This window comes from Phyllostomus discolor, chromosome 7 (genome assembly GCF_004126475.2).
Source record: "Phyllostomus discolor isolate MPI-MPIP mPhyDis1 chromosome 7, mPhyDis1.pri.v3, whole genome shotgun sequence".
Lineage (NCBI taxonomy): Eukaryota > Metazoa > Chordata > Mammalia > Chiroptera > Phyllostomidae > Phyllostomus > Phyllostomus discolor.
In genome coordinates this window covers 6,140,535-6,153,493 of record NC_040909.2, presented here as the reverse complement: position 1 = coordinate 6,153,493, position 12,959 = coordinate 6,140,535, and the positions used below count along the sequence as shown (strand labels likewise).

The 12,959-nt window shown below is 39.4% G+C and overlaps 1 protein-coding gene across 1 annotated transcript in view; it reads right to left on the bottom strand.

The window, feature by feature from the left end:
• The window catches only part of SETD2 (SET domain containing 2, histone lysine methyltransferase), a 97,916-nt gene that overhangs the window by 7,546 nt on the left and 77,411 nt on the right, over window positions 1-12,959 (bottom strand). Inside the window, exons 13-17 of the mRNA XM_028518093.2 lie at window positions 12,695-12,743; window positions 11,544-11,727; window positions 7,360-8,029; window positions 3,791-3,925; window positions 2,388-2,527 (exon numbers count right to left, since the gene is read on the bottom strand). Of these exons, the coding sequence (XP_028373894.1) occupies window positions 2,388-2,527; window positions 3,791-3,925; window positions 7,360-8,029; window positions 11,544-11,727; window positions 12,695-12,743 (1,178 nt within the window). The remainder of the gene's footprint in view (window positions 1-2,387; window positions 2,528-3,790; window positions 3,926-7,359; window positions 8,030-11,543; window positions 11,728-12,694; window positions 12,744-12,959) is intronic.

Genomic DNA, 12,959 nt, shown 5'->3' with positions numbered 1-12,959 from the left:
CGGCAATATTAACAGTACTTGATCGGTTTTGCAGAAGATTATGAAAGCAGGCTTACCTCTGACCAATGCAGTTAATTAAAAGAAAAGGGAGGGGCTCAAGATTTGTACTATAATCACAGACCCACAGGCAGCTGTGGGTTTATTATAGAAAGTGAACAGAGAGGGAGGTGTGATGCTCTTAAGTGCTAGCGAAGGGAAATCTCGAAAGAAGATGAGAAGGTACACATATAAATAAGAAAAATACTTTTTTTTCTTTTTTGGAAAAGTGATAGTACATTCGAAAGTTTGCTTTGGTATTGAAAAAACAAAGTTCTGATAAAATTTGCAAACAATGGTTGTTAAAATCACTATGCTTTCAGTTGGCAACATAATGAGGGTTTGTTTTATAAAGCTATTTTATAGAAGAAAGGCTTTTCTAAGCAGAAAACATAAAGGGAAAATATTTGTATGAAAACTTTAAACTTTTTCATGTCACAAAATATTAAAACAAAAAACATTTGCAACACTTTTTAAAAAAGATTTTATTTATTCATTTTTAGAGGGAAGGGAAGGGAAGGAGAAAGGTGGGGAGAGAAATATCAATGTGTGGTTGCCTCTTGTGTGCCCCATACCGGGGACCTGCCCTGCAACCCAGCCATGTGCCCTGACTGGGAATCGAACCAGCGACCCTTTGGTTCACATGCCAGCGCTCAATCCACTGAGCCACACCAGCCAACCATTTGCAATACTTTTGGTAAAAAGTTCTAACAATGGCCCTGGCTGGTGTGGCTCAGTGGATGTGAGTGCCAGCCTGTGAACCCAGAGGTCACCAGTTCGATTCTCAGTCAAGGAACATGCCTGGGTTTTAAGTCAGATCCCTAGTTGAGGGCAAGCAAGAGGTAGGCGATCCTGTGTATCCCTTGCACACTGATGTTTCTCTCCCTCATTCTCCCTCCCTTCCCCTCTCTCTAAAAGTAAATAAATAAAATTGGAGAAAAAAAGAGAGAAGTATTTATTTAAATAAAAAATCTAACAATGCTGACAAAATGGGTATGTGCCCCAAACAATTCACAGAAGATAATAAACTGCAAATAATCTAATGAAAACATTCCATCTCAATAAGAATCATTAATAAAATTAAGATTTCACACCTATTAGACTTGTATGATAAAAAAGGCACTTTTATTTACTTTTTGTGGGAGTCTAAATTGGTACAAGTAATTTTTTTTACTAGTAAACAGACATAAATTATCAATTTAAATAAACTTTGGAGGGGTGGGGGAAAAGGCAGAAAACTGTCCTTAAATTTAACAATAAAAAATGTTAAAAAAAAAAAAAACCTTTGGTATAGCCACATAAGAGAGCAAGGGTTGGCAAGCATTTTTCTCTCAAGAATCAGAGAATAAATATCTTTTGTCATGTGGGTCATATGGTCTCTGGCACAACTATTATACTCTGCCACTGTAGCGTAAAAATAGCCACAGACAATTCCTAAATAAATGGGTGTGCATGTGTTCCCAAAAAACTTTATTTGCAAAAACAAGTGGTCCATGGGCATGCTTTACTGACCACCCCCCAAATACGAACAAGCATTAAAAAATGTGGCTGTGCCCTGGCTGGTATTGCTCAGCGGATTGAACACCGGCCTGCAAGCGAAAGGTCGCTGGTTCAGTTCCCAATCTGGGCACATGCCTGGGTTGCAGGCAGGGTCTCCAGTAGGAGGCATGCAAGAGGCAACCACACATTGATGTTTCTCTCCCTCTCTTCTCCCTCCCTTCCCCTCTCTCTAAAAATAAATAATATTTTTAAAATGTAGTTGCAAATTATAAAACATGCACTCAAACAATTCACACAGGATTATATACTACTGATGAATACAGACAGACAAGACAGACATACAAACACAAATTCATATAAAGCTGTATGTTGAAAAGATATTTTTAAAAATTTAGAGCAAATCTGGCCCACTGCCTATTTTTGTAAATAAAGTTTTATTAGAACACAGACATGCCCACACATTTATGCAGTGTCTTGGCTTACACAACAATGGCAGAACTGTGTAGTCATGACTGAAGGCCAGCAATGCCTAAAATATTATCTGGCCTTTACAGAAAGGTCTGCCCATGACCCCTCTCTGAAATCTATATTAGGATGAAATCATTATCATTTTTTAAAAACTTCTTAGTTTTCTCCAAAAGAGCCTTACGGATTAAAAATATACTAAAACATATCTAAAAAGGACAAAGTCTAAGGCACAACATAACATTTAAGATGTGATTCTGAAAACCTAGCAACCCTCAAGCACAATGAACAGCCAATGACAAGCCACTGCATAGAACTCTCCTTAAATTGGCAGAGTCTCTCCCCAGCTGAAAACTGACCTGGGGATGCCACGCAGCCCTTCTTACCTTGTGATGACATGGTAGTAATAAATCTTCCCTTCCGGATCTCGGGCTGTCTTCCAGTTGGGAGGTAAGACAATAGTTTTTGGTTTTGGAGGAGAGGGGGGTGGCAGATCCAGTAGATTATTGGTCACAACCATTTCGGGCTAAAAAAACCACACACACACAAGAATAATTTTTCCAGCTTTATCTTTGCTTGAGCAGTTAAAGGATCCTAAAATCCCAGGCTAAGATAAAATGTGTCCACTTTTAAGCACTTACGGGTCTTTCAGATTGCTGCGTTTTGCATGCACACCCGCTCTGAATCTCTACTTTCCGTAGCTGCTTTTGGGGGGGGGGGGGCTTTGTGTATGTTTCACCTATTCCACCCCTGTAGTCCTCTATTTCCCTCTTTTCTCTAAGCTTCAGTGTAACTTAATATTTCACATCATTCCGTACTTGACTAAACTACTCATTTCCCCACCTCCAAATGACTCTGTCCCTCCTCAAACTCTTCACCTGCACCTTCTCATGACATTAACCTCTGACTACTTTAAGTATAATTTATTGTGATCCTCAACTCTCAGGAAAGTGCCAACTTCTAGTAATAGGAATGCAATGTTATGGATGTATTAAAAATGCCTAGGAGGGCCCGACCCATAGCAAGCCCTGGAACTCCTGCTGAAAGTGCACAGCCTTCCTCCCAGATGTTTCCCACGCAGTCTTTTTACTCCATCTCCGCTTACTGCCCTGCCTGTCTAAAGGCCATCACTGGCCAGAATGCCTGAAGAGCCTTCTTCAGAATTCTAAGTTGCTATTCTGGATCATGCTATTCTCCTGTTTATTTTCTCAACTGCTTCCAAGACCAGCTTCCTATTGCCCATTTCATCCCCAAACAACATTTCATCAAAATTTCACCATACCCTCCTTCATATGGTGAATGCCGACAGCTTCCCTCAGTACACACTGCACGGCATGCGCAGTGAGGTAGAGCATTCAATCCTATGCTACACTAGTCCACGGAGTCCAGTATGGTACCATACAATATCATAAATAGTAATAGCTGGTGTAAAAACTTTTCCTTCAGAAATTCATTGCAAAGTATAAAAATACAAGGTCTGCTTAAATTACAAATAAAAAGGACCCTCGGAGCTAAATATGTATCAGTAACATAGCTGTAAATTCTGTATAAGGTTGAGCAGCATTCCCTTAGGGTATACAGGGTATATAGGCACTTAATAAAATTGATGACTACAAAAATTAAAAACAAACAAACCAAAACAAAAACCACCCAGAATGGAAAACACACACACACAAAAAAACAACAAAACCAAGCTAAACAACAAAAAAAACCAAGCTAATACAAAAAGTAAACCTCTGAAGATAAAGTTGGCAGCCAATGAGAATTTATCAACCAAAAGATTCCTTACTGGCTGTAAGGGCTGAGGCTGCCCTGGTGCAACTATTGTAGTCACGGCTGCGGTCGGCTGCACCACCACTCCTTGTGGGTGAGCTGTGAAAATCTGCTGTCCCTGTATGTACTGAAGACTTGGCTGGGCATAACTCTAAAAGATAAAATGAAGACACTTATAATGTATACTTTTCTAGCTCTGATAAAGTCATAATTAATATCCAAGTTGGTATAATCTTTCATTTGGAGGTGTAGTGTTTGAAATTCAAACTGTCAAAACGTAAAGGGAAAGTGAACATTTTTCAGGGTTCTGTAGTATCTATCCAAAACAGCTGACAATCAGATGTCAATGCCAAAACCAACAGCAGCAACAAAAAGGGAAAACTGGTTTATATTCCCACTGAAATAATACGAAAGATGCACACACTTGTGAGACAGATCCAAATAGCATGTGTCTGTCAGCTCTACATTTGCTGGGGATAATCTGTAGGAAACTGGCTCTCTCCTTTAAGCAACTTGAAATTACACAAAAGCTAACTTTGCAAACATAAATACTGTCTAGAAATATCTTCAAAATGTGACTTGCAATGGGAATTACAAGAGAAAATGAAGGTCCAAGATGTCATAGAAAGGAAAACATAGTTGTTCGGCCCCCTCTTCTAGAGAGGAGGAAAATCACTATTACTTTATATCTGAGTCACTGACTTACATTATAGTGAGAAAAATTACAGTCTAACCAACTCTTTTTTTGAAACTGATTTTAGAGAGAGGGAGGAAGCAGAAAGGGAGATGGGGAGAGAGACAGGGAGAGACAGAGACACATCAATTTGCTGTTCCACTTACCTATGCATTCCTTGGTTGAATCTTGTATGTGCCCTGACCGGGGATCGTACCTGCAACCTTGACGTACTGGGGTGCTGTTCTACTCAGCTGAGCTACCCGGCCAGCACTAAGCACTCAATTTTTTGAGATGTGATTTAGTATAACTTTGTAAGATCACTTACTAATGTCACAAGACCACTATAAATCATGTGGCCTCAGTTAAAATTGACCTTTTTGTTTAATAAGCTGCTATGACAAAAAATGACATGGTCACCTTCTAACAACACATCTATTTCACATTTCAAAGATACTGAGTATGTACACACACACACACATTTATATCATATAATACTTCATTATCGAGGTTATAAACTCAGTAGCCCATCCTGTTGTTGTTGGTACTAGACTTGAATGACACAGACCTCAAGGCTTGCTCCTGGGGGTCAGGTCTTTAGGCCAGACAGAGAGAGATGACCTTGACTAGCTGCACTGCACAGCTCACTAATGTCAATACTCTCTCAGTATTATTATGGCTAAGTGTTTAAGTAAAAATCTTCAAGGTAACTGTGCTTTACGTCTATCATTATTAATATCCACTTCTCATGCGAACCTCAGCCACTCTGAGGCATTCTGCTCATGCTGCAGATGAGAAAATTAAAACTGAAGAAACTACGTGCTTGTCTTCAGGACACATATTCGATGATGGGTTAGGACCTGACGCACACACTAACATACTCTATGCTTCTCATCACCCACAGACCAACCTCATGCCTGCTCAACTGCCGTCACACGGAAGGAAGAACAGCCTGGGCCATCCTAGCCTAGTCACCTGCTGCTCGAGCACACACAGGCTGGGTCAGAGTCAATAAACGACTCTGTTGTCCCTCTTGGTAGGAACAACTGGAAAACTGGAAACGAGTAAAACTGTGATGCTTGAGTCTCAAGGCTACACATCACCAACCCCTAGAGGAGTCTGCTGCTCACTGGGATGGATGGACAAAAAAGATTCCATTCTGTAAGAACAACCGTATGTCCAGTGAGCTCTCTACTGAGGAGTCTCCAAGGGGTATCTTCCATTGTTGTTGCTTAGGCTCTAACATCTAGGTTAAGAACGTATTTCAGGAATATGAACGGGACAGGAGCAGGCTGTTTTTCTTTTATCAGTGATACACATTATTCTCAGGGAAAAACCCAAAAACAAAAAACCCAAAACCCAATAATAATGTCTAAGTGGTCCAAGAAAGAATATGGCAGAACAGCAGCAGGAATTAGGACCTAAGAAATCTGTTTAAGATTCCTGAACATTCTGCAAAATCAATACCTAATAACCAATAATGAACATTTCTTTACTACCCTTATTTAGCACTATAACACTTATTTTAAGCCAAACATGGAAAAAAACCCACACAAACATAAAATGAAGTATAAAAATGTTCAGTGCAGTGCTATTTATGAAAAAGAACTTTCAACTTAAATGACGACTCCAGAAAAGTAGATAAAAATGATGTTATAAGGAAATAGGACATTATATAGCCATTAAAATGTACATGCATGTATGTATCTGTATGTATGTATACACATACAAAAACGCAGAATAATTTGGAAAAATGGTTAAGAACCCTGTTAGGTAGAAAAAGATGGGATAAAATTTTCAAGTCTTTAAGATTACAAATATATAATATATATAACTGTGGTTAAATAGATCATAAGAAATGAAAGTAGTTAATACAGTTATGGTTTTAAGAATTAAAGCAGGACATTTTGTCCTGACTTCTTGAACAAAATTTTGATACAGCTTTAGCGCAAAACTACTAACAGGAGTAAACATTACTGATCAACCCCAAGGAACGTGTGTAGGACACGTCTGCGGGAGCCCCTGCTGTCCACATTTCCCCACTAAGGAGGATGAAGCGTGGTGGGGAAGAGAGAAACACAGGAATGTGGTGAGGATGATGCTTTCTTTACACCTTCTTTTTCTTAAGCTTAAAATGTATCACTTTGTTTTATGGAAAAGAGGAACTTGATTAAAAAACAGAAAAAATACATTTTGAAACATAAAATCAGCACACTCTTAGCTTTTAAATTTAACATTACTATTTCCTAGCAGAGTAATATCCTTAAGTTCAGTGCATCAGAGTCACTCTGGCAAACTTCATGATGATAAGCACGCAGGGTTATACGAAATAATATGCAAGCTAAGTCCAGGAGAAGAAAGGGCAAGCCATGTCCTAACTCAATTAACACGAGAGAGTTCTCCTTCGTAGGGATATAGAATAATAAATTTTATATAATTCACTGCCTATAAGCAAAAACGAAAGGAGTGATCCAAAAGTCATTCTCTCTTTCTCTCTTTTGCTTTGGGGGAAGCCAGCTGGCATGCCGTAAGCGGCCCTATTGAGAGGCCCATGTGGAGGGAAGGAGCCCAGGCCTGTTAACAACCTTGCAGGTGAGCCTGAAAGTGAAATCTCCCACCCCCTGTCTAGTCTTCAGAGGACTACAGCTGTGGTTAATATAATTTCATGAAAGATTCTGAGCCAGGACCACCCAGCCAAGCTGCTTCTGAATCCCTGACCCACAGCAACTCTAAGACAGTAACTACTTGTTGTCTGAAGCTGCTAAGTTTTAGAGTAATGTGTTATACAACACATAACTTGTATTGATCAATACATAAAAGTGACAAAGAGGAGGACTTCCCGGTGCATCAGATTTAACATCCCGTAAATAAACTGCAGACAGACAGGAGAGGTTCCGAGATCAGTTAGTTACCTGCACAACTGGTGGAGCTGTCTGTGAATACGGCGACGCCACACCATAGACGGCGGGACAAGTCTGTGCTTGATAATACACGGTTGCGTGAGACGGTGCGGGAGCAGAGTACTGCTGCTGCACGCCGACAGGCTGCTGGTTTGAGTCCCAAACACCGTAATTCTGTCCCTGGACTGGGCCGGGGGCTGGCACGGGCAAGACGGTGACATTGGAGTCTTGGTGTACCACACTGTCACTTTGGGCCACATACTGTGAACTGGAAACTTCCACAGGGGCTGTCACATGTGGCACCACTGGGACAGGTGGAGGAGCAGCAAGGGGTTCTGTAGAATGTCCCACCAAGGGCTGAGAATGATCATAAGGAGCAGGAGAACACACAGGGTCCATGCTGGGTGTGGGGAGGAGCACCTTTCCAGCATTAGGGTTGCTGGGATCCACATAGGCCTGCATGGGATAACCTGGTGGGTAGCCAGCAAAGGGGTGATGAGCGGCATTGTAGCCAAGAGAGTCGTAGGGCAGTGGAGATGTCATTCCCAGGTTCTGCATCTGCTGCTGCTGTTTCTGAGCCTCCCGCTGAGCCACCTCTTGCTCAAACAACTTGCGACGCTCCTCTGTAGAAAGTTTATTGCGGTCTTTTCGAACTTTCTTTTTAGAAGTTGGTGTATCATATCTAGAAATAAGATAATGAAAGCATCACAAAGAGCTGTTCCCTAAATTATAGACATAACCAAAGCACTAATAAGTGTTACATCGCTCAATGATAAATCACTATACCAACTCCAATTTGGCACTGGTTAAAAATCACACTCAACATTGCTTAAAAAAGCCTTGCAGATGGAAGAGAAGTCCAAGGAAATAGACACCTAAATAAAAAGAATAATTTATTCTCAGATTCTAGCATTTCAAATTAAAGAAATATGTATCATCCTAAATAGATTCTTCTTTAAAGCTAGGGACAGATCTGGAACTACAAATTCTAAAATTAAAACAGAAACCAAAATATACTAAGAAAACCTACAGAATTTGACATATGTCTGGCCACACACATTTATAACAAATACTAAACAAAGGATGAGCACACACACACGAATGTATGGAAAATTAAATTCATATCCTCTTCTCCATGCAACACCAAGTATAGTATCTTACTGCTAAGCCTCATAGTTTTGACAAGTATCCTCAGCAAGCCCACAATAAACCATCAGCTCCAACAATCCCTTAACAAGGAGAGAATTGAGGGCTTAAAAGATTCTATTATGAAGTACTAGAGTCTGAATCAAATTTCTGAGAAAGTGCTCTCAGTAAAACCTTTTAAAAATGACAATTTATTTCAAGATGTTTTGTTGCAAAGAAACATCTACTAAAAGTTTTATGGATGAGGGCATAACTTTTTCCCAAGCAACAAAATATATATAGTTTAAAAACCTCTAAGCTGAACATTTCCTTTAAAGCACAGGTAGCAAACACAAGGTGACTCCACTTTGTCTTATCCAGCCCGACACCTTGTTTCTACCCGGCCACAGCACCAAGCTCTTGCTTAACTGTTAAGGAGCAGTTGCATGTATACAGCCCTAAAATTACATTCGGCCCTTTGAAGGCAACCTCAAGGCTGATGTAGCCCCTGGTGAAAATGAGTTTGACACCCCTGCTTTAAAGCGTTAGTAGGATGGTACCATCCTTAGCTGCCTGGCAGAAACAAATGCAAAAAGTCTACAAAACAGAGTACCTTAAACCTGGGCCTCAATGGATCCCCACAGGTCAAGTTCTAATGGATATAATTTCATTAAAAATAAAATTATGTAATATAAAATTATATATACATAAACAAATGTGAGGAAACGACCTACAAAGATTACTGATACTGGAGTTATCCAAAATAAAAGGAAATAAAAGCATGAATAAAAAATCAATACCAAGATTAAAAAAAAATATATATATAGGTGGCATTGCTAGCAAAATAATAACAACAAAATATAAGGATTAAAAGGAAAAACAAATTCATATGATAAGGATTGGTAGTGACGAAGAGAAAAAAGAGTACAAACCCTATACTCTCCCCCCCACCCCCGAAAAACAGACTTTCATGTCTAAATCTCTGCTATGGATTTCTAGCAGGAGCTGACGCTGTCTGTGTGGCTGGAAAAGAGAGTCTGGCTGTGAGCAGGCCAGGCTAGAGAGGTACCCTGGGGTGGCTCTCTCTGCCTTGGCCGCTGATATGATAACCTCCTGCTTCTATTCATCTACAATGATCTTGCCTTCCAAGTCTCAGACATTAATGCTGGGGCCCATGGCAGCACAGAGGCAGCAGCAAAAAAAAAAAAAAAAAAAAAAAAAAAAAAAAAAAACCAACAACCCTATATTCTTGAAATAAGAGCTTTGTATGGTTACCAAATATAATAATATACAAAAGTCAAATGCATATCTAAACAATGGCAACAAAGTGAAAATCTAACAAAAATTAAGGTTCTCAGAAGTAAATAGACCGTAAGACATGACTTTCTAGAGAACACTATACCTTCATCTTTGTTAAAAATATTGAAGAAGACCTAACTAAACAGAGAATATTCAAATATTCAATTTGAATATAGGAATAGAAACACTGAAAAATTTTAAAGATGTCAAGTCTCCTCAAAATCATCTCTTTGAGAGGGTGGAGGGTGTAGAAGGAATCTGACAAGCAGATCCTAAGGAGGAATAAACCTAAGACATGATGACATCCAGAAGATCAAGTAGGGATCTGCCCCACTAGCTATCAAGACAATGTAAGCTAGAGTCACTGCGAGCTCAGAAGCATATCCTCCCATACATGAAACCTGGAGAGAGGCTACACTGCAGATTAATGGAGAAAGGATGGGCTTTCAAGTACATGAAGCTGGGACAATTGGATATTCACTTAGAAAAAAAAATGAAACCAGATCCCTACCTTACAACACATACAAAAATTTTCAATGAATTAAGAACTCAAAACTCTCTCTCTCTTTTTAAAATCTCAGGTGTTTCTTTCTTTAAGATTTTATTTATTTACTTTTAGAGAGACAGGAAGGGAGGGAGAAAGAGAGGGGAGAAACAATGATGTGTGAGAGATGCAGTGATTGGTTGCCTCTCGCATGCCCCCAACTGGGGACCTGGCCTGCAACCCAGGCATGAGCGCCCTGACTAGGAATGGAACTGGTGACCTTTCGGTTCGCAGGCCAGCACTCAATCCACTAAGCCACCCCAGCCAGGGCTGAAATCTCTTAAAGAAAATATCATCACCTCAAGTGTAGGAAAGAACTTCTTAAAACACAGCAAGTACTAACCATACAGGAAACACACAATACATATGATACAGTCAATCAAACCTAATTAGTAAATTCTGTATATCAGCAGATACAGAATGAGTCAAAGCACAAGCCATAAACTAGAGAAAAAAATACTTGCAAAAATTATCACCAAAACATAATTATATTTCTAGAATGTATATAAGAAACTCCTAAGACTAAAAAAAAGACAAATAATTTAATAACTGAACAACACATATAAAGATAATTCAGAGAAGAGGAAACAGAAATGGCCAATAAATACATGACAAGATATCTAATCTATTTAGTAACTAGATGAATGCAAATTAAAATCCCAAGCCTTCAACATGAGTAACAATGGGTTACTGTTATATACTCAGCCCCAAACTAAAAATTCTGACAACTACTATATAAATGTAAATTTAAAATTTAAAAAGAACTTCTGTGGAATAAATGTTTTCTAGTGCCTAACAGATGACCATGTGGCCCTCTTCCCTACTAGCATGACGAAGACAGGCTCTAACCCAGGGACCAATCAGCATTTGGACTGCTATGGCACAAGAGTCACTAGAAAACAAAGTTCTGACTTCAGAAGAATTGCCATATCTTTGAAGGGTTATCTCCACCAACCCCCACACCCCATTAAAGAACAAATCTTTGGCTTCTCAAATAGCATCCAAACATTATCAAGTAGAAACCATTCCAGTACCAAAAATCTATTATTAGTCTTCACAGCTAATATTAGTATCAAAAGAAACTGCCTCAGTATTTATTGGTAATGTTTTATACTCACTCATCAAGAGAATACTTACTCCAAAAGCCAGTGGTGTCCAAAGTCAGAAGGACGTGCCTTGAGCACTCTGACTTGCTCAGGGAAGAGAGTAACTCACACAAGCCACTTACCTGTCTTCTGGCCTTTTTGTTCCTCGTTCATACGCAGAAGAAGGTGGTGAGAGGGAGCCCCTTCGTTTCCTTTTCTCTTTGTTTTGAGTTTGTCTGTCTGGGTCTCTCTCTCTGGACCTATTAGGAGTCTTGGGGGTAGCTGTTTGTTCTCTGAAGCCAACAGCATCCCTTCCTCGTTCCGTTACTAAGGGAAAAGGGTTGTTTAAAAAAATTTACTTGGTAAAATTTTCTCCATCATGACAGTACATCAACTGTTAATCAAATTTCTGTGCAACAAACGGATCTATGGACTCCTCGCTTGTATTCCGGTCCTGAGTTTGGCTGAGACACATCCAAAGGTCTCATACGCCAAGGTCTTGAGTGTGAGTGTACTCCACTGCCTGAAAGCCTCGTCCACGAATGCTCTTTTCTAACCTTCCCTCAAGTGCCAGCCCAAGCCTTCAACATTTTACAAAAATTCTGTGCAACACAACATGCAAGACATTCCCATTCCCTCTAGCAAGGCAGTCTGCTTGGCAGTTCAAAATGTAAAAGCCTCGCACTGCCCCTGTAGCTCTGCACATTTACAATTTGCAAGCTACTCATAGAAACCTCAACATGAAATGTCTCTTTAAGTTAAAAAAAAATAGACAATTTTTTAAACTAATAAAAAGACTCTTCTTATTTGCTTCGTTACTCAAGAAGGGGGAGCTTTTTGTCCTGGCTGGGTTGCTCAGTTGGTTAGAGTGTCGACACAGACACCAAATGGTTGCAGGTTTGGCCCCTGGTCAGGAGGGGTATATGGGAGGTAACTGATCAATGCTTCTCTGTTTCTCTCTCTCTCTAAAAGCAATAAATATATCCTCTAGGAGTGTAGGTTTTAGAATGTTTACTCTAGAGGAACAAGTGAATGGAAGAAAAGTTACTGAAGGCCATGACTTCAAGGAAACCAACAACAAAGATAGTATAAAGAGACACCTCCTTTGGTAAAAATTCTTTAAGGAAGCATAAAAATACAAGTTTTCAAACCTTTACACCAAATATTTCACTTACCTAATTATACACTGTCTGGTTTCAAAAGCAAAATAGCTCAAGTTCTTATCAGTTACCTCTGCATATTTCCAAAATTATATTTGTAAAGCTACATACATAGAGTATCACTGAATACTTACTTGTATTCTCCTTTTCAGTTTGACTTTTCTTTGGAATTCGATATACCTCCTGCAAAAAATAAACCAAAAGAACAAGGGTTGTTAGCATGGAGTGGAAGTGGTGATTGCTTTGAAGCTGAGCGATTTCACACAGCAACAAAAAAATGAGAAGGAACAGGGTGGTATTTAATTCTTTTCCAAAATTTAAGTGGTATCTGGCTTTAAATAAGAATATATCCCAATCCCTTAAAAACAAGTAAAAATATATAGCACAAGTAAAAACATT